This window comes from Phymastichus coffea, unplaced genomic scaffold (genome assembly GCF_024137745.1).
Source record: "Phymastichus coffea isolate CEN01 unplaced genomic scaffold, Cenicafe_Pcof_1.1 PCOF00047, whole genome shotgun sequence".
Lineage (NCBI taxonomy): Eukaryota > Metazoa > Arthropoda > Insecta > Hymenoptera > Eulophidae > Phymastichus > Phymastichus coffea.
In genome coordinates, this window is record NW_026706858.1 from 1,222,449 (window position 1) to 1,247,267 (window position 24,819).

Below are 24,819 nucleotides of genomic sequence, written 5' to 3' on the forward strand. Positions count from 1 at the left end.
GCAGATAAGAAAACGAGGTAATTTTCGTTGCATAATGAGTCTTGCGTGATGCGCTTTTTTATGAAGAATTATTTAAGTGAAAGCAGTATGGAATGAAAACAGGAATGACTCTAAACGCAATCTTCTTTGAACGAGGGTGTCAAAATCCGTGTAATCTTTTTTTCAACAGAATTACATCAACTGTAAATACATCGAATACACAGTTACCCCGCATAGAATTCCAAATTGTTCACGAACGACTATTCGAGAACACAAATGTACTATTGAAATTGAGAATCGAACGATTTATTACAAATTTTTTTGTGCCAGAACAAAAAGCTTGTTTTTTTACCAACTATGGTTCGGATTGTCACGACTGTGGATTGGATTCGCTTATTTATCAACACTCACTGCACACAACAAATTTAAAATTGAATCGGCGAGATGTCGCTGGTAGTCTTGAATTTAAAATCGGCAAAACAAACGAATGATCCGCCGCGCAGGAGATCGCGCAGTGAAAGTAAACCGCCAAGACTTTTTTCATTCGAATAAAAAGTGCCTTCTAGGCGTTATTCCTCGATTCTTCCACGTTCTCAAACTTTTCTCGATGCTCAAATCCCTGTAGACTAAGATACGTGCAAATCACTCGCCAATCGAAAGCACATTTTGTTTTCCTCGTAGTCGCTTACGGCGGAGTCGAAAGTACGCAAGCGCTAAAGCTATGCGATCGATCTGCCAGTACGAGTAAGCAGCAGCGCAACGGCAGCCCGCCTACCCCTCCTCCCTCCTGTGCTGGTCGCACGGCATGGCATATGTAACCTCGGCAATGGGAGAGAGGCCAGTCGACGCCAAGAAAGCCGACGGGTGTGTAGTCTCCGTCAGTCGTTATCGAGTCCGCGACGGCAACACGTGCTGCCGTTGTTGCCGTTCAGCTGCGCTCATTGGCCTCTAACCGCAACAGCTGTCGTCGTCCCTAAGTACGTAGAATTCTGCTGGTTTTTTGGCAACTCGTCGTCCTCAGACTGCTCGGCCAAGTTTACCCACGCCTCTTCCCTCTCCCGCTGCGCGCACACAGCAGGTATGTGCTTACCTTTCTATCGGCGCACTAGTCAGTAGGCGGCCCGTGCAGCGCACGCTTGTGACGTCAAGCGTTTCCGGAGGCTCGCGCGCTGATAAAGTGGATCGAGAGCCGCGTGATGCTCCGAGTTTGTGTCTGCCCTCCTTGCTGCATCGGTCGGTTCGTCTCTCACAGACGTGTTAATTTCTTTCTTTTATTTTTAATATTGTTTTGTTTTGCTTTTTTATGCGTTCGTAACTAACGCTTCTTGTTTGCTTTGTTTACATTTCGTAAAATCAAAGCAAGGGTCGTTGAACGTTTGCGTAGCAGATAAGCGGGATTTTTTCTTTTCGAAATCGATTTCCGAAGTTTTTCGCCTGTTGCGTTGGCGTTTACATTGCTTTGTCGTTGCAGGCGGTACTTGAAACTTGAGTGAACCGGCTGACCGTAAAATTTGAGTCGTCATACTTTTGCGGCCGGTTCATTCACCCTGTGCACTTCGCTGACGTCGTTGTGTTGTCTAAAGTGTAGTTTTTTCCGATTATTAATCTTAGAAATGTTTTTGGTTGTTTGATTTGTAGATCCATGAAAGTCTGAGCGATAGTGGACAACTGACAAATTAAAAAACCCTTCGTCATGGAAAAAGTGAACGGAGTGAGCAACAATCTCTCGACAGATAATCTCAAGAAAAACCCGGAAGACATCAGGATTGGTGGAGTCGAAGGGTAAGTTATCGCGCCCACTTGTTTGGTTTGCGTATGAGATGAGAGGCAAAAGGAACTGTATGTAATTTGTAAGCATTTCGAGCGGTGGATAGAGAAAAGCAAATGTTTGAATAGATGACCGACGGCGCTTTTATCTGTACAAATGTTCCTTCACAATGATTCTGTCTGATATCGTCTTGGAAAATTACGTTATTCGAATTTTCTCCTTACACGATAACATGACTCGTCTCCACCTAACTTTTGTCCTCATTCATACGGAAAATCTGTTAATCTCCCGCTATCAGATTGACCACATTATTCCAAATATTTAGAAGCTTTTGTTCACGCCTTATTTGTTTTCTGCTGAAAAAGTTTGTGGTTGTGAAGTTTCCACTAAATGCCATCACGTTTTCTGAGATGGAAAGCCGTAGTATCTAAAAATAAATACAAGATAGAATAATTCGCACGATGGTGCTTCAGTGCGGTAGTGCGTGGGGGCTTATCAAAAGTGCGCGAGAGCACATGTGAAAGAGAGGAAAAGAGAGAGAGAGGAACGATTTCAATGGCAACGTAATTGGCAATGACACTTGGCTCGTATTATAACGGTATCGCACGAGTCGCCGGATTAGTTGCCTACCCCCTCCCCCACCCCTCTCTGTAATCCACCGTAATCGAGCTGACGATGTAATCTCGTCGTGAACTCAGGCAAATCGCTTATCGTACCACTGATTGATGCCAGAGTTCGCGCCGAAAATACTTGATAAGCATGCTCACTACACAAACTTCTTTTTTTATTTCGTCGTACATTATAACGTACGCATATTATTTATCTGAACGTCGAAATAGTTGAACAATCATATCCACTCGTCAAATTATGTATACTTGATGTTTCCGCGTACTTGAGCTTTGCTGTATCTCGACTTTCTGCGTAATTTTTTGCAAAATCTCTTACCCATAAATATTCCTTTTTTGCTCAATTAAAGCAAATACTTGACGACTAACGCGCTTTGATAATTTTAAAATGCTACTCATTTGTATTGTAGTTTATCATTTGTAAGTAGTGAAAAAATAAAAAAATGAATCAGCCTGCGTTATTTGAAATTGTCTCTGGATATCGCAGGGAACGAGGAGTAATTTCTCATTAATAAATCTTACATAAACGCTGTTTACATAAAATAACAATAATAATTTCAAGAACTGCTTCTTGGCCTCTGAACCTTACGATTGTAAGGCCTGAATGTCGTCATCAACCGGGAGATTCGCGTGGTACTCAACAAATCGATAAAACATTATTTATGTTGGATTGCACGGCGCCGTAAAGCACAATTGGAATAAAACGTGATTACGAGCCCGAGGTGATACTCGGTCTTTAACCTCTTTTTAATAAGTGCTAAGGATAAAAGTGTGCAATTGAGATATCACTTTGTTTCTCGACATGTGACTTGCTAAAGATGATGAAGGAAAATGAATCAGAATTGATAAATGAATTGGTTGATTGTAAAAATTAAAGGCCTACAGTGAAGTATGAGAAATCGACTTTGAATCGAGGAAAATACAGCGTTAGGCCCATGAAATAGTGCATAGTGTTTCTATCTTTATATTAAGAGATGTTTTCATTTGAAGATAGAAATTTATAAACGGTAATATGATCTGTTCTTCAGAGGCAGGCATGTGGAGAAAGATAAACGTAAACATTTTTATTCAAATTATTAATATTTGAATAATTTTATTTGTCTTAATAGGCACAGGCACTCGATTTATTGATTAACAAACATGAATTTGTTAAGCATTTCATTCGCTCGATTTTTTGAATTTCGCGAAGGATCAACAAAAAATGTAATGTCTTTTATTGAATCGGAAGGAAAACAAAAAGTTAAATTTTCTATTTCAGAGGATCCACACATTCGACGCTATTCGTGGTGGATGGACGAGGCAACAAATTATCGGAAGTTCGAGGGCCACACACGAATCACTGGGTAAAGCACCGTTACGTTATTTAATCAAGCGCTAGAGTTAACGGCACTAGCGCAAACTACGCACCATCCTTCAATTTCAACTGCACAAACGTAGATGAACGCCAAATTAAATTGTTCGTCCATACTCGAGAAAAGTAAAATACAGCGCCTTGACACACTGAATCACTCCGTAATACGCGTTGTAATAATCTTATCTTCTGAACTCTGACCGATACACAATACACTAGTTTTTTTTTGTAGTTGGGGAAGGATTTAGCAATATTTGAATACGAATTATGTCATTTACGCGAGGTTGTTTGAAGAAGTGTAACATTAAAAAACCTTGATTTGTGAGAAAAATAAATTTCAAAACGGTGTAGGTTTGTGATAATATATAAAAAGAGTCGAATGATCGTGTGTCTTATCAAGCTACTTGAAGCGTAGGAATTTATTCAAACGAGTTCGTAGATAAGCGCTGAGTACTAATCAACTGCATTCGAGCCTCACTTGTTTAGACGAAGAAATACAAGTTGACAATTTTTTGAACTCTTGTGCATTTCAATGCAATCTAATCGATGCAGGCTACCACTTCTAATCAAAAGTATTTTCGATTACCATCGCGTTCATTTTGTGTTAATTATGCAGCTCAGCTAAGTGTCTAGACTTTGAGTTAAACGATAAGATCATTCTATCAAAACAAGTCTAATTCAAAATCTCGATCAATCGCGACAACATGAGGCAACTGAAAAAATTCAAATTCAATTGCCTGTACCGTCAGTAATATACGCGTTCACGATTGCCACATTATTTATTCCGAATGTTCGAGTAAATAATCGGGAAAAGATCACGTCGCACAGGTGATATCGCTAGGTTTGAAATAGCATATCGCGCTTAATAGCCGAACAGGGAGCGTACAGCATTAATCGTAGGGGGAGAGCTGGAACCAATGGATATTGCAGGTCAAGTGGAACACTCCCTTTTATTTAAACGATCATTAATTTTCAAACTCTATTATTTTTGTCAGGTAGTCTTTAACATAAATTTCTTAATAATCCCAAAAATGAAATAAATATTATTACAGTAAAATACAATTTGAAAAATACAATTTGGTTTTCGGTAGTGAAATCATAAAATTTGTACCTTTTTAATGTTATAAATAAATCATTAAATATCAACATCGAACAATTAAGTTTCAATCTTTAATATTTTGAAGGTACTATAACAATTATTCGTTATCAACTTTTACTGAATAATTTTGTAGTTAGCAATAAGCACTTAAGATAAGGTGTGACGAGCATAGGTTTTCCCAATAAAAGACAATTTTAATTTTGAAACTACTGTGAAAATTGAAAAGAATTTATTGATGCTATTAGTATTATTTAATACATTATAATCACGGTAACATATATTTATAACTATTTTCAGTTGACTCAATGGTAAATTTATATTGAAACTTAAAATTATGATTATTTATTTGAACAAGTAACGCTCGGGAATGACTGGAAATTAATATCGCTACTCGAAAAGATTAATTACCGTAGGATTAGTTTGCTCATTAATTATGGATTCTCGATGAATTTCGTTTTTGTCGAAATATCGACAAGTTCTTTGTCAATAGTGCATTAAAGGCAACTCTGTTCATTGGATCCGACTTTCCGTTACTACATATGGCTATAAGTATACGGGGCCAGGAAAAATCGTCTCGCGTACAATTTGACAATTGAGAGTCGGGTAAAAAGAGATCCGATTGGCGAATCTGCAGCGAGACACTTGCGCAACAATTGCCTTCTGGACAATTGGAGTCGACGCGGTCAGATCTATCCAATCAATGATGTATGACGAGAGCGTCACTCGTTAATGTGAGCATTATGAAAGCAACGCAACTCTTTCTTTACTTTTGAAACGTTGCAGGTCCTAGGAATCGAAGGCACCGCGGAAAGGATTAACGATATGATTGTCAGGTCCAAACAGGAGCTTGAAATACCCTTGTCTGTACCTTATGACATTGTGGTGAGTATTAGCCTGATAAATCACCTATTGACGCACATACGGATCGGAGGACGATTCCGCTGCATGCGGGGCGATTCCTCATCCGGCTAGAGTAATCAATCTTTACGCGCAAGCCCTTGCCTCGGTGAATTTCCCTCTCGAGCGATGCCTGGCTTTTAATCAGGGCTGCATCGCCCACGATTAAAGTGCTTCGCCGTTGCGCGACTTACAATTCGAAATTGACCCAGTACATTTCCCGCGTGCTCTTCTGTCTTCTTCTGCTTGGAAGCCAAGTCTACCCTCGAGCTCTTCGCCGAAGAGGTTCGCTCTCGATATTTCATCGCAATAAGCGGACGCACGATCGACCAATGTTGACGATATAATTTGTTCGTTACCCCCAACGCGCACGATCCGCCACGAATAGGAAGCAAGAAAGAACGGTCGATCTGCCGCGGAACGAGAAGACTTAATGGGCGAGTGACGGAGGAGCTAATCAATCGTGCGCTGCGCGAGCTAACGACGCACTATTTGCAAATGTCGTCAAGCGGATTCGAAAGCTCAATCGCGTCGGGTGATAAATCAATGATTATTGGAGACGCGCCGATGGAGGAATTGTGCAAGTAGCGAGCTCGCCGCCGCCGTTACGCGAACTGAAGAAGATTCTCGTCGGGTGTTCGACTGCGCGTCGGGGCGCACATGCCATTGCGCTGCGCTGCCGGCAAGTGGCATTAAAGCGGCGTAAATCATCATTTCCTACTCTCGGGCGCAGGCCCGCATGTGTCGCTGCTGCTTCTTCGTGCTCGCGCCACACGAGCAAGGCGCACGTGGCGAACTCGCGTGACGCGCGGCGTCGCGTAGACTCCACGCGGTGCTCGCATAGGCATTCAACTTTTCTCTTCTCGCGCTCTTGCCGTGCGTCGTCACTTTCATTCGACTCAATCGCCACTCGCTCCGATGTCTTCAATGGTCAAAAGACGATAGCACGTAATGATTTATTTCGACTCGCAGTGCACTTAGAAAACGTTTGTCATCATGGGATACGGTAATCGTTAGTCTTGGCGATTGGGCTCGATCGACAGCTTTTTAATGCAATACCATTTACTTACGTAATCTCCAAGTGCAGAGATACGTCTGAGCGCCGTTTGCTTTTGCTGAAATGTATGCCGCTGCAGTAATTAGTGATTGATCGTAACTGGGACATCAGCGTCGCTCCAAATAATAAGAACTCTGTCATCGCACGTGAGCGCAACTCATTAATATTCCTCGAAGACAACGTATCTCGGAGTTGCCCCCTCGCGCTACTCCCGCGACAAGCTACAAGCGATCCGCGTAAGAGGCACACGAGTCTACGAAGAGGACTTTTGAAATGTAGGGCCTGAACTTGAGTGGCTGCGAGGAGGAGAAGAGCAACAGACTGTTAGCTGACACGCTGCACCGGCTCTACCCAACATCTGCGCGCCAATACGAGGTCGGCTCGGACACACTTGGCAGCCTGAAAACAGCAGTGCGCAACGGTGGCGTCGTGCTGATATCCGGTACAGGAAGCAACTGCCTGCTCATCGACAACGACGGCAAATCTTACGGCTGCGGTGGTTGGGGACACATGCTTGGCGACGAGGGCAGCGGTAAGCGCTCTCTGCCCCATTATTACTCGCCGATTGATTCTGCCGCGCGACTCGCCTTGGCCCATCGGACCTGCCTGCCACCAACTATTTCGTTCACCTGTCTCATCGACGTTTTTATGTCAAGCCCAGTTTCTGTTTTCCGTGACGTGACCCCTAACTTTCAATTTGTTTCGCGAGCACGCCACATCGCCTTCTCGCCCTCTCGCCCGAAGGAATTCACAATAAAGATCGGTCGTTTATCATCGGAAAACTGCTTTGAAGCGCTTGCGAGTCCAGCTGCTCGCTTTTTCCGGCGCGGATTGCCCATTCCGCGCATCGTTAAACGGGAGAGACTCGCGGGACAATGAGAGATCGTATCGCAACTTCATACATCGTCGATTGTGCATGATCGTGAAACCGAAACGAAGTGTAATATTGCCACACCTGATTTCATCAGAATGCCGTCTTCGCTTTTTCGCAAGCTCGACGAAAAAACAAATTGAAATCGAGCGCGATCACGCTCTGCTCGCGCAATGACTACCTTTTCGTTCGGGAATCCAGATAGGATAAAATACTACTTTTCTGTCGAATCGCAGCATACTGGCTGGCGCACAGGGCGTGCAAGTACGTGTTCGACGACTTGGATGGTTTGCAGAAGGCACCCAAGCCCATAAGCTACGTATGGCCGGCAATGCAACAGTACTTCGAAGTCAAAGACCAACAGAGCATGCTACCGCATCTGCACGCCGACTTCAATAAGTGTAAATTCGCCTCGTTCACTAAGGAGTTGGCCATCGGCTGTGACAGAAACGATCCTCTTTGCCTTGAACTCTTTTATCAGGCTGGCGTGCAGCTTGCTAAATTTGTGTCTGCGGTTTCCGGAAAAGCACACATGGTACGATGCACGTTTTTCTCATTTTTTCGCGGAACCCTGACGTCCTGAATATTAATAATCTTTGTATTTTTTTTTTTTTTTTCAATATACTCTATCCAGCCTAACTGTTCACGTCACTCGAACTAGACCTTCTTTAATGGCTATGGATAATTTTTATTGAACAATTCGGCCCAAAATTTCAATTGGATGCTTTCGTATTTTAATTCTAGTTCATACTTCCATTCAAACAATGCGCAATGATCCATAGAAGCATTGACTCAATTCGACTTACATTTTTCATGCCAAAGTTACGATTGAACTTTTTGATGTCATAAATACTCTTTTTGAGCGTCCCAAGTTTATTTTGCTCAATAAAATATCGTAAAAGCGTTTGTAAAAACTGTTTGCCCTTTGCAATTTACAGGAAATGAAACTAGAAAAAGGCGGACTGAAAGTGATATGCGTGGGCTCGGTGTGGAAGTCCTGGTGCTATTTAAAACCCGGTTTCATCACGGAGATCCACGACCACTGCTCCGTCGACGAGCTAACGTTGGTGCGCCTCACCACATCAGCGGCACTCGGTTCATGTTACATCGCCGCCGACAAGATCGACTGCATGACCATGAACAAGACCTACCAGAACAACGTCGAGGAGTTCTTCCACTACAAGCGCGAAAATTTGCCCCCGGCTACTCCCAACAATTGCCTCGCCTACAAACTCGCCGCTGGCTATAAAAACGGTGTCGACCAGAGCATTGAAATCAGATAATCCACGCGTAAACGATTTCCGCAATGTTTTCTATTGGTTTGTTTTTGTCGTATTTATAACAAAAATAAAAATCCTGAGTTTTGATTATTAGACGGCCGAACTGCCCGACTATGACGCTTTCTGAATTGAATTTTCATTTTGATGACATCGAGTTTTGAGCGCTGCATCCTCGAAAAGTGACGGCATCAATTCTCTTGACTGGATACTGCTTTTTTGTCGCTTCTCAATGATTTTTACCTTATTTAAATTCATTTAGAAAGCTCGTGTGCTGTATCGGCTAGAACATATTAAGAAATTCCTAGTTGTATAATATGCCTCGGAGAAAGCTTCAGATCAATGCGTAAAGTCTGATTCGTACAAAACTGTTATGACAAGATGAAAGATGAAAAGTAGAAGTCAATATTTTTATATAAATATATAAATATATGTATATACATATACACATTTTTTAGCAAGAATTTTTGAAACAAAATTCTTAAAATAATTGATTTGTCAATTTTTTGTTGTGTTGACTATCTTTTTATTGTATTTTAAAGTTGAGCGTTCTTATTAAAATTGTACGTATATTCCAGATAAACCTGTATATTTATTACTTCACACATATCGTTATCATTATCGAAATTAGTTCATGTAAAAAACAAAAGCCACATCTTCTGCATCTATGTTCATTTAAAAACAATGTTCAAATTAACAAGTAGTAACCTTTACGAATAAAACCAAAAAAAAATGTTTGGAATATATAGCGCAATAAAATTTGTCGTAAACTGGACCGTATCGGTTGTTTGCACCATAATTAAAGGTGTATTTTACAGCGTTATTTTTATCTTTTCTGTGATGTTTCTTTCTATATCGTTATTACTAACTCTTGCGCTATTTTTTATTTTACTTGGAGCATTTGCTCCACCAACTCGCGATTGACTCACATGAAGAAAACTAACAAACGCTCAACTCATTGCTTAATATAAACGTTGAATAAATAGAAAAAAATGTTTAAAATACACTGAATAAGGTAAATTTATGAAAAAAAATATTTTATTATTATATCACATGTGTATAATGTTAAGTTTATGTTACAGGCGGATCATTTCATAATAAAATCGATTCTAAACAAGTGGATTAATGGCGTAAGCATCTATCTTTTAACTAATATACATAGTTTACATAATAATGCAGAAATAATTGCACTTAGGAATATAACAATGATTACTAATATTATAACATAAAGATAAATTCACAAAATTTACAATAAACTATTCTACTTTCAAATAATATAAAACATAACATTACTATAATAATTAGTTTCTATATCAAAATATGTTTGTCAAGTTTTGAAGTTTCAATATTTTATTTTATACTAACATAAAAAACAAAAGTTTTTGTTAAATTTCAATAAGGTACGAATATGTTTAATTACACATAATCCTATACATATAATAATAAAAATTGTTGTGTAACCACGATATTCACAGTATTTTCGTATATACATTAAAAAACAACTCTATATTACGTACATTCAATAGTCTACAAATCGCTAACAAATTTAATAAGCCCCGAAATCTATTCGTAATATAATGTATAATGAAATAAAAATTGAGGAATATAAAATTTATTATTATATCCTTTTTAAAAAGATATTCGGAAATGCAGAATATTGCTGTTGAGTTAGAGTTTTCTAATTTTTAATCGCAATCTTTCATGAAACTTAATGTTTTAAATCAAATATTTCGATTAATAATGGCTCGACATCAGACGGATTTACATTCAAATAAACTCCAACTACTTCCTCATTCAATCTGTGCAAATCTGATATTTTTTGAATTAGCTTCATAAAAGTTGATTTAGCTTCACATCCGGGATATATACTCTCTAAATACCTTCTGAGTAGGTAATAATATGAATTCTGAAATGAAAAATCAAATTATAACTTATAAAACCAACGATAGAAATCTTTACATGAAATCAAATTAACCTGTTCCAGTTTAATTACGTCTTTATGAACAACTCTTGGCCGATCAGGAGAAAATAGAGTTATAGCACAAAGAATTAAAATAATATTTTCGTCTCGCCAGCGGGAATCGAATGTTCTGACAAATCTTGCGTGTTCAGCATATAAATTTCCTTTAACTTTTTTTAATATTTCTGCTTTGATATTTGATATTCTATCTTGGCTATGAGGAATTTTCCAGCTATCTTTATCAGGATCGTAGTTGATAGCTGAACGTAACATCATCATTTCGGTACAACCACCCTTTAACAATGCAAGTTGATCTTCTTGACACATGTTTTTGAAAGCATTGATTTTCTTTGACATTTTAATCAGTCTTCGAATAGCTATAGCAGTTAAATTTATAACATCAAGTAATGCCGGGTCTGCGTGGTCGGGATTCGCCTTAGAAAAAATAAAATATTTATTTTAAAGCCAGATCTCCATTTCTTTTTTCGGTTTAATTTTTTTACTTAAAAAGATAGTTTTCATTACCTTAAATTTACATTCTTCACCTATCAAATTTGTAATATCGTCATCTAATGGAGCTAAAAGTGCTTTATTTGCAACTATAAGTTCATTTAATTTGGCCCTCTCAGCATCATTTAACTCTCTGCTATAATGACTACCACCAAAGCTTGAGTAAGCAGAAAACTCTAATTTTATAGCTTCACATAGGATTGATTCAATTGAATTTGCAGTTATTGGTATCCTGCAAATGTAAAATTAAAGTATTAGTAGTATTATTTAAAAATAAAAAATTAATTTTGATCAATGATTATCCACCTTTCTACATCTTGTAAAACATCCCTAGTAACTTCATCAGTAATATCATGCCATTCACTGGTTGTAGGAATATCATTTCTTTGATTTAGTTCTTCTTTTCTATGCGTTGTAATAAGATTTGTTAGAATAGGATTTTCGACGTGACCTCGATTACTGTCAATTACATTCTTGTTAAGATTACTAGAAATTTTATTGTCAAGATATCTCTCAGGATGTGAATTAGTTTTCACAGTTTCTTGAATTCGAGAACTTACTGTTTTATCTTCTTCTAAATACTGCAATATTTGAGGGTCAGAAGCAAGCTTACTAATGATTTCTGGATCTTTTATAAATTTAGTAAACAAACTCTGGTCCTGAATAATAACATTAGCAATAACATTTGGATTAGTAACTAGTTTAGCAACTAATTCTGGATCATGTATCATCTTTGTAACTAGATCAGTTCTATTTATACAGTTTTCTTTTGATTTCTGGCACATTATTGCTTCTTCTGAACAATGTATAGGCACACTTGGAACAGTTTCTTCTATTTCATTACTTGACAAACACTCATTCAAATCATTATGAGACTTTTCTTCTTCTGGCAGCTTATACATAGTATAAGCTGGTGGACTCTTTTCTAATTTTGAACAATTCGGTGAAGATACAGATGAATTGATGGAACGTAAACAATATCGATTTGAAGATTTCAATACTGATTCATTAACTTTGTTCGATTGACCTTTACTCTCAATACTCTCTTTAGCACTAGAATAAAAATTCACTTGACTTGGACAGTCCACTTGACTTGGAGAACCTTTCGGAATATCTATGTCCACTGCTTCATATGTAACAGATTGACTGTGTTGAGTAAAATTGAGAATAGAATTACGCGATGAATCTTTTAACATTTCTAAAGTCTTACTACTAGCAATGTCGCAATTTTGAGGGGGGCTTGAAGGGCTTGGAACACAAGCAGCTGCAACTGGACTTAAACTATCGACTGTAGATTGCTTGTTGGCATCAAGGTCAGCATACTTTTTGTCTGATTCCCAAAAGTATGATTCAGACATAACAGAAGCTACTGAAGCAACAGATGGTATAGAAGTAGAATCATCAAAATTAGGATCGTCTAAACTTTCTTTTTTTGCCTTTACTGCTTTATAATTTTCTTTACATGGTCTTTTCTTTGCTCGGTTTTGTTCAATTTTCTGTCTTTTTAAAACTTTGTCTTCATCAGACATTATATATTCCTTTTTCATGCCAATTCGAAAGCATTTATCCAACCTACATTTTTGACAAAAACGTCTTGTAACTGGTGTTATACTGCAATTTTCAGAAAAAGGACAGCGAAACTCCTGAAACGAATAAAACAATTATATTACACCAAATTTATTCTCAAATAATAAAGTATTTGAAGTTTATAACAGTATGTGCTTATAAAATTTTTAGCAATCATACTCAAAACTTATGGAATATAAAATGGAATATTTGGAGATACATAAAATATTTGACCCTCATCTAGTATCACTCATCAAGTGTGCATATCTTACTTTACATAAAATAATGGCCTGCTGCAAAGTAAATGAAAGTAAAAACAATTCTTAATTATTAAATAATACCTTATTCTTCAAAGCATTTCTCCTAAAAAAAGCTTTACAACTCTCGCAGGAGACAGCATTAAAATTGTAGCCAAGTGCTCTGTCTCCACAAACTCCACAAATCTTATTGGCCTCTCTAGCCGCTTGGTCATCTTCCATATTCCCCATAGTTAGCTTTCAAGATAGATACTCATTGATATATCTTTTTTCAGCAAATCTTGATGAGCCAGATTCCGTTGAGTTTCTATGAGTCAACCAAAGATAACTTAAGTGACTGGCACTAGTAGGTAGTGAACCAAAACATAACAGTTCAGCCATACACACTGACGTAATAACTTAAAGTGCAAAGGTAGATTACGTCCAATGAATCCGTTCAATTGACGGTTATTTATTAACACTCAAGGAGTGCCTTAAGAAGAACTTCTTTTCAGTTTCATTCATAATACTATTAGTAGTTTCACTCACTTTGTCGACAGTCATTAGGTCACTAGTTTGCTTTTGGTCTTTAAATGCATCATGTTATTGTTGTTGTTACACATTGCTTTTCTCTGCATGTTTATCTCTTATTTCCTTCCCATATCCCCATTGTCGTCCATATCAGCTGGTGACAATTGAGCGCTTTATATGTTTTACTCTGCCCGGATATTATTCGCGACCCGCGAAGTTCAAAATTCGAATTACTTTTGAGGATTAGGCATCAATGACACAAAATGAGGTCAACTCAAGGGCTTGTTTTAGCAAGTTGTGTCCCCGCACTTTGCAAGAAAAAAATCATTCGATATGATCGATGCTGAATTGTCGAAAATAATTTTGATTTTGAACTTGATGGATTTCAAATTAATAATTATATCAATTAGTCTACCTTATCTCAAGTCGGTATGCTCTTCATGGAAAATCCTACATATATATCTATGCGTGCGTATGTGTGTTTATGCTGGAGATTTTACTGGAAAGACCCGCGAAGTTCAAAATACGAATTATTTTTAACAATTGAGCATTAATGACACCAAACGAGGTTAAGTTAATGGAGTTTTTTTTGGCAAATTGCGGGGCACAACCAACATGAATTCATTGATATCATTATGTCGTTAAGTTCACATAAACTATAAATAATCTATAAATATAGTTTCCTTATAGAATTTTGAACAGATTGAACAATATTTTGAGGCAGACAAAACAAACCTATAAAATTTGTTAATTTTTCCTAATCTATAATTAGTAAAAAGTCAAATAATACAGGATTGATGATGCACGCACTATCTTAGCAAGTCATATTTTTCGGATGTTGAACGACTCGGATATAAATAAGTCACATTTAGCATACATTAAAAATTCACAGTTCGATATCGAAATAAAATTTTACGTTTTTCAAGATTTATTCGTGCCGATTACCAAGTATCCTTGCTCGCATAAACTTTCAGACGAGTTGATCAATCTTTAATACTGAGGATTTAAAGGAAGAAACGAATCTCTTTTCAGTAATTTTGTCACAGCATCTCCGTGGTCAGGAAGTTATTGAAGCGCGCGATCAAATTATTTTTAGGTCCGATCTATCTTTTTCTCGTTTAATCGGCGCCCTATCTCTTTTTCTCGGTCTATCTTACTCTATGCACTTTCTATCCATTAGCCCATAAAGAATCTCCATGCCATGTGTGTATGTGTGTGTGTGTGTGTATCGCTGATTTTTAGCCTTGTATGACGACGATCATGTTCGAATTCTATACGCGCACACACTCACCTCACTAACACACGGCACGCGTCACTTTTCAAATCTGAAACTAAGGGGAATGCAGTCATTAATTTATACGTATAAATGCCGATTCTAGCGGAGGCTTTTTACGAAGCGAACCATCTCGACTTAAAAAATAGTTGATGCGCGAAAGGATGAAACAGTTTGCCACGTTTTTCGATAACTGATGATGTAACTATCATAAGTACAATCACGTGACACTGTAATTCGAAGATACTCGTTTAAATGTGCCTGTACCAAACGGATTAAACCCAAAAGTCCGACTGTAATTTAGATAAAAGTCTCACGCGTGTCAACGATAATCGTCTAATTCGCTCTTTATATCAAGCATAGACGAGTGTAGGATATATACATATAGATAAACGAGTTTATGTATTAATTAAACTCGAGCAAAAGCGACAAAGATTGATAAGGTGTATACGTCGAGGTTGCGCGTTCTCTTTCTGGAAATCTCTTCCTTTTTCATTGTATTACTCACTTGCTCTCGCTCGGCTCGTTTGATAAAACTCACGGCAGACAGGACACAGATCTCGGCTTCGAAGAAAAAGCGAAACGTTTTATCAGTGTCATTTTCTCTTCTCTTTCGCTACTCTCGGTTTACGCGACTTTTTGTCTCTTTAATAACGGCTAACTGCATTATGCGATCTCATTGTTTGCTCGCGACGCGATTAGATTGCTCCGATTAATTATGCATGACGTAACAGTTTTGATAAAACCTTCCTTAAATGTAACAAAAAAAACATAAAAATTATGTGATTAGCAAATGTCGTGATTGGCTACTTCTATATCAATATTCATTAAGCAATTTAGATAATTTTCGTAGAATATCAAATTCAATTAGCTGTCAAGCAATCAATCAACATTCTTCTATGAATCCTCAATTGCCAAAAGTCTCCATCCGTTCTAGAAAGCAAACTCATGTTAAAAAAAACTTGAAACATCGATCAAAATTCTAGATACGCGTTATTCTTTTGTCAAATGGGTAGGAGGATGAAAATAAAAAGAAAACAATAAGCAGTGTATCGATTACAAAGTTCAGGAAAGAAGATTTAATTACAGGATGATAAACCATTTTTGGGTGAAGAGTGTTGGAAAATGAAGAAAAACAGGCAAGCCCCCCTGAGTTGGTCGGGTGCGCGATGATATTTACGAGGCGCTCTTGAAAGGGTTGTCAATTGAGGCAAGTAAAAGGGTAGAGAAGAGAAAAACAAAGAGCCTACACATGGCGAAGCCGAAGGTACAAGGTAGACTCTCTCTCTCTCTCTCTTTCTCTATCGCGGCTACAGTGCACACACACGTACGCGTACGGGCACACGTACGTATCTCCCTCTACTCACCGTCGCCGTTGGGCTGGCTTTAAGCATCCCCTGTTCCGCTGGGCTGGAATCGATATCTCTGCGCGCAGCCCTGACGCAGTTTATATTTAGAATTTACGCTTTACATCCAAGGCTACTTCTCTCTCTCTCTCTCTCACACACACACACATACTCTCCACCTCACCATCCATGAGTGCGTGTGTGATACGCGTTCCCAGAGTGTTATGGTGATTAGCAAGCCGATTACATTTGCCAAGTTTACGCGCCAACGGTGTTCTGTCCCGGCGTTACTGGCGCTGTGAACACAAATTCGCTATTGAAGGATGAGTTGATCGCGATTTATCGTCATCTGTCGCACTGACGTTTCGCGTGGCTTCTATTTCGCTTTGTCGCGTGATTCACACACGTCACAACTTTCCTTAGAAACTGGCCGTGAGCAGCGGTAAATCTTTCTACCAAGGAGACACTTCGCGCAGGGTGGTTTCGATCAATGCCTCCGACGAGACACAGATGCGAGTTTTCACGCGCTGGGATAGAGATTCAATTAACGAAATTGTGCGTTCGATGGAAATCAGTTATAGTGCGCAGCGCGCGAGTCGATGAGAAGCACGCCTACGCGGCAAAAAGCGGCTTATTGAAGCTCGGGTAAGTGCGATAGAGCTGCTGATCCCGGCGATTTTCCGCGTGGACGAGTTGCAATTCGCGGCGTGATGCATATTCATACGTACGGCAGTCTTGCATTTCTATCGCAAGCTTGCCATACAGAGCGTACATACATATATCTGGCTTATCTCTATCACGCGTGTCCCTATTGTTGTCGACCTGTTTGTCCGACATACCTTTCACCCTCGCGAGCATATGGTACTGTAGCTGACAAACTTTAGCACGTACAGGTGTTGTGCATTCAAATATACTACACGCAAAACTGGACAACGTCTGATAGCATGTGATCAGTTTCGCTCGACAGAGAGAGAGAGAGAGAGAGAGAGAGAGAGAGAGAGAGAGAGAGGGAGACAGAGACTTCATCGAAAGCTGCCCGTTAATGCGACGTTAGCGGAGACGCGCGTGTCTTTCCTCCCGGAGAATATAGCTTACTTTCGCCTTTCCGCTAAGCCTCCTCCGCTGGCTGTGCGGACAAGCGAGAGGACGTCGGCAGCTTTTCGCCGGGGCGACCAAGCGAGAGCCTGCCCTCTAAGGAATTACAAGCGAGAATTTGCAGTCGCTTTTCTGCTGATGAATCTCAGCTGTAAACAATGCCTGCTAGCGCGTCGGACGGACTCTTTCATGGCCGTGCACGGCTTTTCCCTTTTACGGCTAAGGCGCTTTTCGGCTTCCTGGCATTTACCGGCGCAGATTATGCTCTATTATTCGCGAGCAATCGCCACGCACGCGGCTGCTCAGCTTTCTGCATTGGCCAGCAGTCGTGCGTCGGGATCTCGCTGCTTCTCGAATATGCATTCCAATGGCCATTATCCAGTTTCCAATTACCGTCTCGTCGAAAGCGTTTTGCCGAGTGCGTCGATCATTTTTATTTAAGCTAAAATGTATAAAGTTATCTCACATCATACGTATTCACTATTCGGACTGAATTCTGCAGAAACCAATGGATTTTCCAAGTTGTCGCTGCTTTTCAAATCAAAATTATTTCCACTTGGTTAATGAGTATTTTCCGAGGTTGGGGCTTTTCGAAGTTACGAGACTTTTGAAAGCAAATTAGAGCATGTCAATTTGCGTCGTTTCATTGCAAAAGTAATGAAATTGAAAGGTCCAAGCGAGATTACCAGTTTTCATAAATAAACAGGTATAGACCATAGGCAGCACGCCATTATTTCCGGCTTAGCCCGTAAGTAGCATTGAACGAAGATAGGGAGAAATATCAGCTGTACAGGACGAAAATAACAAAAAGAAAAAAACAGTTTTTTTTTTTGGATTCTTTTTTGGCACAGACGAGCAGACAAAGCAGCAGATAAGCGTAAAATGTGTAGAGATAACAGGGCTAGATGGCGAGATAACGATCGTCGTAACGAGACACGCTCGCTTTAAAAGCCAATCGTTGAGAAAGACAGAGAAAGAGAAAACCCTCATCGATGTCTGTGCGCCTGTGTCTGCGTGTAGCAGTGGGCCGTAGTGTATCGATTGGCTAGCGGCAGCAGGGCTACAGGTGGCTTCCTGGCGCAAGCGCTCGCTAGACCCACGTTACATCGCCACCAGTGTACGCGATTACTCGATATTTCATTTTCCACCCCCTTCCCTTGTTTTTCACCACTGATCCTTGACATACATGCGCGCTACGCAGATTTCCTTTTTTTTTATCGCCGAGTGCTCTTTACGCTTCGACGACGAATTAACGAATTCGCGTCTTTCATTTTTCCAATAAAAAAAAAAAAAAAAACAGAAGGTCGACGAAGCTGCGATGCAGATGAACGCGACCCGGCAGAGCAACTTCATAGTTGAAGATTTAGCGCGTCTGTGTTTTTCCGTCGAATGACTACCGTAGATAAGCTCAATCGATCGATTTCCGTCCGATCAACGATACTTGAAACTCCTTTCTTGCCACTGCATAACGAGCTACTTATCACCCACCCACCGCATCCACATAAACTCTAATCTGCCGCGAAACTTTTTCCCCTGAGAAAGATAAGCGGCTAGAGAGCAAAAGTTTCTTTAGTAAAAAGACTCTTTTGTTTCATCTCGTTCCTCCTCTTCTTTTTTTAGTTTCAAGGCTGAAAATAATTTAAAATGACCTGGACAATGTTTGTTGTTCGAAAGCTTCCATCTAGCACGGTTTGCGGTCGAGATGTTTCCAATATCGACGATGCACAAGCATTTGTACTTGTTGCCTCGCGCCATACCACGTGCAACTGCACATTCGGGACAAGCCAACCAAAAAAAAACCCCAAATATTTGCTTTTTCGATGTGTTTCCTTCAAACTTGAAAAGTTAAAACCAATCACTGCCCACGAGAACATTAATAAGGTTAACAATAAGATTAGATAGAAATCGACCTTCGCCTAATCCCTCCGCTCTCTCCTTACGAGTCTGAGACCAACTGGTCAACTTTTAATTTCAACTGTTCAACTGCAAAAACAAGCCACGGCTCGATCGGACGACATTGAAAACTCGCCGAGCCAAGCTTGTTTTCTCGGTAGTCGGGACCGAGAGACGGAATTTTCCGCAAAACTCTTTGACGTATCTGCTCCTACACGAGCACACACACGCACACGTTTTTCCTTGAAATTTCTCTCCTTCGGTTCCGCGATTGTTCTAAGTCCTCAGAAGCGACATGATACTTATTTTTATTATGTGTCAACGAGAAAAATTATTTCAAATGATAAAGAGTCTAGCATAAAGTGCTGCTTCGAAAATTCAACCCAATGTCAGCAGTGTCATTTGTTATATGATGCTTGTATCTCGAAGGAGAAAAGCTTTAATCAAACGATATTCATTTCTGACATTCATTAGGATTTGAAAACTGTCTCTTTAGAAAAAAACTATTGTTTCAAAGCTACATTTTCTTAACGAGTAGACGTGCAAACTAAGCTATATTTTATTTGATGGATCACATTTATCAGAGAACTATTTGATGCTATTGAATAGTTAGCTCGATAATTCAGAAATCCCATAGCGAATCTCTGGGGGTATGAAATATCGGCGTCTAACAAAATAGCCGTCAGCTTAACTTCAAAAGCGACGAGCGCCCCACATTTATTCACGACGACAACGTGGACGTGAATGTACCTGTCTTTCTACGCAGCTTTGCTCTCTCTCTTTCTCTGTCGCTCTTGCCGCCACGTTTTATGTGCTAAGCGAGCTCGGCGCCTTCGCTGCTGATCCGCACTCTATACGTTGGCCCACGGCCCATGTAAAAATTAACCGGAGGCTTAGTTCTTTATCTGCCTAGGTATATAGACGCACGGAGCTTCCAAGCTCACTTTATAGATCAATATACACGTGGCGTAGACACACGCGCGCACTCTCTCGTTTCTTTCAGCCTCTGATTCCGAGCAAAAGGAAAAAGGGAGCGCTCCCTCTTGCTTTTCTTCTCTTTACTCCGCTTGCTCCCACATTCTCGCTTACTCATCTGCGATGTCTTCAGAAAAAAGGAATTTTCTTACCGAAATTTCTACCGACGCGGGCGAAGAAGATTCCTTTCTCGTCGCCTCGGATTTTCCCGGCTCGTTGAACTTTTACTTTAGCCACGGTTATAACGAACCGCCATACCGGAGTGGAGATTCTTTTCTACCCTGTTATCGGACACTTGTAAAAGTTTTACCGCCGGCCATTTTGCATAATTTCACCTCGAGTGAAAGTAGACCTTTTTGCCCACATTCGTATGCGCATATTGAAACGAAATCCATGGAAAATGCCCATTCGATGACCGCGAAAGTTCGCTTTTAAATTTGTTAAATCACTCCGACCCAGAGGGGAAATAGCTGAGAGGAAATTCGAGGGCGCTGGAGTAAGTTAAGTCTAATCCACGTTAAAAGAAACCCACACTTCTTTGGAAGCTAATTCTTCACTGTAGAATTTCGTATATCACGAATTCCTTTACAAAAGAGTAATAAAAAAAATTCTATGCGTATGTAGTCCTGCTGCTGATATTTCCTTTCCAGCGAACTGACATTACTTTTAAAAAAAATAAATGGTGCTTTGAGGCATTCGCGTATATGCAGGTCCAACTAACAACTATCCGTTGCTTGGGAAATAGAAAAAATATTTTGATGGATAAAGATACTTGGATTGAATGGCCAGCTTGGATTGTTGAATACAAGTTTCGGAAATGATCAATACGACGCAGCTGGTGGCAACAATATTAATTAAGTTTATGCGATTGCGAGTCACAACTAATTATGCGCCACAATTCATTAAGCTACCTGCTATTTTTCCTGCTGACAAATACTTGATGAAGCGGGTGTTCTTAATTTCCTTTTTCTCTCCCGCTCGCTCAGCCTCTATCCACGTTGAGCCACAATTAGCCAGTAAAGCTAGCCTCTAAGCCGCTTTTAGTTTCCGCACGAATCTACTAACTTATTAGTGGGCAAAACAAATATTTTTAATCTAGATTTGCAAAATATTTAATAGTGGTTTTTAAGAGTCGACTTTAACCGCGTGTATATTTCTAAACTTCAGCGTGCGTTTTTCAGCAGCAACGCCCGAGAGAAAATGGGACTCGGTTATTATTTACCAGATATCGGCTTTTTTCTTTTTCTTTTTTGTTTTTCGTTTTATCCGCTAGTAAACGTCTCATAATAGCCAGGAATATACACAGGAGCATAAGAATATACAGAAACGCTCGACAATCAAATCATTTGACTGCATACTTCAGATTTTCTCCAATATCAAGATCGTTCTATTAGCATCTTGTTTCTGAGCTCATTACGAGGTACAGCGATGGAAACCGAATCGAAGGAACACATAGAAATGAGGAAAAAATATTGATTTGCTTCTCTTTGGCTCAGCATCAATCTTGCTAATAAACTTTTTCTTGTCCCTCCTTCTAACTTTCATGCGTAATTTTCCAAGAGTTTCTCGCCCAAGATACACTTTTTCTATATTTATTGCAGTACCGAGCAAGAGGTGTAAGAGGTCACAAACAGAAGGGGAGCGGAAAGGAGAGTAACGAGGCAACTTACACTTCGATGCTTTTCATCAATCTTGATAAGGCTCCTAATTGGATTGATTGAGCGGAATTTCATTACAGTCAGAATTTCGTTCACTGACAATAAATCAAAACTAGGCGACTGCAAGTACAACCTTTCCAATTAATCTTTTACGATACGCAGTGGGTTCTGCGTTCACTCTTTTTACGGACATTTAGTCATGGAACACTACCTTTGTTTCGTCTTTGTTTTTTCTTTTCTACGTCTGAGCGGACTTTTCAGTTGGACCAGTCAATAGTTGAAAAGAGCATTTTCCATTACTGCAGTAGGTACGGCTACGCTATTTTTTACTTTCTGATTAAAGTTCACGCAATGCAAAGAGTAAAAGTCGAGATATTCTGAATAATATTGATCGTTCGACTAGCAAATCAATGCTTCTTTATTAAAAAATATTCATTGATTCACAGCAATTATGATTATGCGCTTGCACTGACAGTGTGCATTTGGTATACAAACAATGTAACGAAATTTCCCTCGAAATCATATATTCGCGTATTTTCCACTGCCGGTAAACAAAAATTCATAATCGCATTTAGGACTGGAGCTTGAAAACTCGTATGCGAAAGACGATAGCGCGATATTTTCCCACAAACATTCCAAATCTACGTGAGCAAGTAACAGTCCAATAATTCAGTAAAAGCTCTCGAGCGACATTAGAAGACAGAAACAAACGAAAAATTAAGTGAAAAAGCAAATGCAAGGTAGTACGATTGGTAAAAATCGAGCAAAACGCGATGACATCGTGCCAGTGGCAGCAGAAGCAAGAGCGAGCGGGATGACCCACATCGCGCTCGAGATAGTGGATTCAGGATAAAACGGGTTGGAGGGTCGGGGCTAGAGCAAAAGAGCACATGTGCTTGCGAGATGCTAAGGAGCGTGCACAGTGGCGCTGTTGCTCTCAGTCCGTCGGAGTCTGCGCGAGGCGCGCGCTGGCTATGGTTGGCTGCTCGGCGCGAGCGCACCGCCGACTCGTCTATATCCATCTCTCTCCCTCGGCGACGGGAATGAGAGAGAGAGGCTCCCGCAGCTCGCCGACAATGACAGTCCTGCCGCAACACCAAAACGCGCTACACAAACGTGAGTACCACTCTCTCCCTCTTCGACTTTGTTCACTCACACACCTACATTCGCAGTCCACCACCAGTTTTCCCTTTTTTCACACTTGACATACTTGTACCTGGCTGTTTCTACCTATGATTAGTGTTTTTGAATAAAACTTGACGACGACCGTTATTTTTCCTACACACGCGCGCGCGCACATACGCACACATACACAAATATATTTCGCGAGCGGATGCAAAACTTGGTGCGCTTTTAGCGCGGGCTCCTCGCAAGCTTGCGTATATGAATTTTGCGCCGCGAGTTTTGGACGCAACTTGCTTTGAATTTCATAGATAAAAGCCAACTTATATAGTAGCCCCTTGGCTTGCTTTTCACGTCTCAGACATTTGAATGAGTACACAAACTGAGAGCGCTCTTGGTTGCTATTCAACTCGACGTTCTTGCGTTTTCACGAGAATTCAATTATATCACCGTCGGCGATTTTTAAAACGAATGGAATGGAGAGCGAAGAAATAAAAAATGTCAGTGATGGAGATCAACGTGCCGAGCGACCGATAATAGAGTCCAGCTCTCTGCTGGTATTTGCAATCGAGTTCTTTATCTCTCTTTCTCCCTCTCCCTCTCATGATGTATAATTCCATCGGTGCGACGTTGAAAAATAAAAGATCACTACCGATAAAAGTGTCGAATCCGCCGCTGCCGTCATTCGTGTGAACGAAGAGGAATGGTCGCTCTGTCTTTCGATTTTCATTTATCCACTCGCCATTTTCCGCGCAAACAGCGCGAATTTCTATTTATTATTTCTGCGCTTATCGCTTCAAACTGATTTAGCCAAGTTATTTAACAATGATAGATTCTTCGAAACAGTTTATATGTCCGACTGATATTTTAAATTAAAATGATGGATTGCCGAAAAAACCGCCTCATCACTTTGCAACTTTCTCGCGCGCGCGCGCGCGCGCACACGCATACAAGTACACGTCGACGGAATATGAAATTGAATTTGACGTTCTTGCAAAGACGTTACCCGTTGGATAGCTTAATTGGCGGGTCTCTTGCGTAACAGTGGGGTATTATGTCAAGTTAGCGAGCTAATAAACCGATAACCTTGTGCTATTCGAATTTACACCTGAATTTCGGACAATCGACTGACAGTGCTATCTGATTGTTTTGCTCATTTCATTATTTATTCACTAGTCCACTTTCCCAAGACCATTTAACTCGTTGTTTTCGTTGGCAATTAATACAAGTGCACTTCGCATAATTACTTTAATGTTATGTTGGTCGAGTGGGGCTTCACTCGAGCGACTCAACTGGAATGTGCTTATTCAGCAATTTTTCCGTAAGTTTTGACAAGCTCTATTGATTTTTAGTTATGTAGGTCAACGCTAAATTCACTATTGATTGCATTATTGTATCAACCCTTATATGGTTCGACAATTCCATTACCAAAAACGATATTTCAAAGAACGGAAAAGAAGCTGTTTTCGTTTCAAAACTTTTTCCAGAATTCAAGCTTCTATTCCGAGTTTGTCCGGGTAATAACAGTAAGCACGTTTATTTTTTTCGCAGCGTAGTGCTGGTTCTATGTAGGTCATAAATTCATTCAGTTACCCCCGTTAATATATTACTCGAGGCAAAATATTGCCAGGAACTAAATATTTTCAAATAAAAAATATCGAATGAGGTGGATGAGAAATTGCAATCTCTGTTGTCACGTCATTGTATTACAATTTTTAGCACTGCGGTA

The 24,819-nt window shown here is 39.9% G+C and overlaps 3 protein-coding genes across 16 annotated transcripts in view; 2 read left to right on the top strand and 1 right to left on the bottom strand.

Moving 5' to 3' along the window:
• The first annotated feature begins 790 nt into the window (after nt 1-790).
• LOC131664992 (N-acetyl-D-glucosamine kinase-like) lies at nt 791-9,492 on the top strand. 5 transcript variants are annotated; one of them, XM_058936548.1, is made up of 7 exons: nt 791-956; nt 1,618-1,761; nt 3,632-3,716; nt 5,607-5,705; nt 7,057-7,309; nt 7,885-8,183; nt 8,587-9,492. In XM_058936548.1, exons 2-7 carry the CDS (start codon nt 1,673-1,675, stop codon nt 8,929-8,931), a joined length of 1,170 nt encoding a protein of 389 aa, XP_058792531.1. In that variant the 5' UTR covers nt 791-956; nt 1,618-1,672; the 3' UTR covers nt 8,932-9,492. The 5 variants fall into 5 exon arrangements, with proteins under 5 accessions (XP_058792531.1, XP_058792529.1, XP_058792530.1 ...); XM_058936546.1 differs by having other exon boundaries at nt 792-1,057; XM_058936547.1 differs by lacking the exon at nt 791-956 and adding an exon at nt 1,087-1,212.
• A 196-nt stretch (nt 9,493-9,688) lies between these two features.
• On the bottom strand, nt 9,689-13,872 carry LOC131664991 (uncharacterized). 4 transcript variants are annotated; one of them, XM_058936544.1, is made up of 6 exons: nt 13,747-13,872; nt 13,303-13,525; nt 11,702-13,038; nt 11,411-11,627; nt 10,901-11,320; nt 9,689-10,831 (listed from the first exon to the last, which is right to left on the bottom strand). In XM_058936544.1, the coding sequence occupies exons 2-6, from the start codon at nt 13,447-13,449 to the stop codon at nt 10,634-10,636; spliced, it is 2,319 nt and encodes a 772-aa protein (XP_058792527.1). In that variant the 5' UTR covers nt 13,450-13,525; nt 13,747-13,872; the 3' UTR covers nt 9,689-10,633. The 4 variants fall into 4 exon arrangements, with proteins under 4 accessions (XP_058792527.1, XP_058792525.1, XP_058792528.1 ...); XM_058936542.1 differs by having other exon boundaries at nt 13,606-13,866; XM_058936545.1 differs by having other exon boundaries at nt 11,702-12,521; nt 12,606-13,038; nt 13,303-13,866.
• A 9,115-nt stretch (nt 13,873-22,987) lies between these two features.
• LOC131664988 (uncharacterized) overlaps nt 22,988-24,819 on the top strand; it is a 64,596-nt gene continuing 62,764 nt past the window's right edge. For 6 of the 7 annotated variants that reach the window (XM_058936536.1, XM_058936533.1, XM_058936534.1 and 3 more), the window contains exon 1: nt 23,008-23,084. In XM_058936536.1, coding sequence (XP_058792519.1) covers nt 23,012-23,084 — 73 coding nt within the window. In that variant the 5' untranslated portion in view covers nt 23,008-23,011. Of the gene's footprint in view, nt 23,085-24,819 lie in introns of all 7 variants that reach the window. The other variant, XM_058936537.1, reaches the window with a different exon arrangement.

What these genes read in the sequence shown, in the direction of transcription:
- LOC131664992 (XM_058936548.1), top strand. Translation starts at nt 1,673, where the DNA reads ATGGAAAAAGTGAACGGAGTGAGCAACAATCTCTCGACAGATAATCTC. An exon ending in CTGTACCTTATGACATTGTG is followed by an intron (nt 5,706 to 7,056) that starts GTGAGTATTAGC and finishes TTTGAAATGTAG; the next exon opens with GGCCTGAACTTGAGTGGCTG. An exon ending in TTTCCGGAAAAGCACACATG is followed by an intron (nt 8,184 to 8,586) that starts GTACGATGCACG and finishes TGCAATTTACAG; the next exon opens with GAAATGAAACTAGAAAAAGG.
- LOC131664991 (XM_058936544.1), bottom strand. Translation starts at nt 13,449, where the DNA reads ATGGGGAATATGGAAGATGACCAAGCGGCTAGAGAGGCCAATAAGATT. An exon ending in GAAATGCTTTGAAGAATAAG is followed by an intron (nt 13,039 to 13,302) that starts GTATTATTTAAT and finishes TATTCGTTTCAG; the next exon opens with GAGTTTCGCTGTCCTTTTTC. An exon ending in ACGTAATTAAACTGGAACAG is followed by an intron (nt 10,832 to 10,900) that starts GTTAATTTGATT and finishes TTTTCATTTCAG; the next exon opens with AATTCATATTATTACCTACT.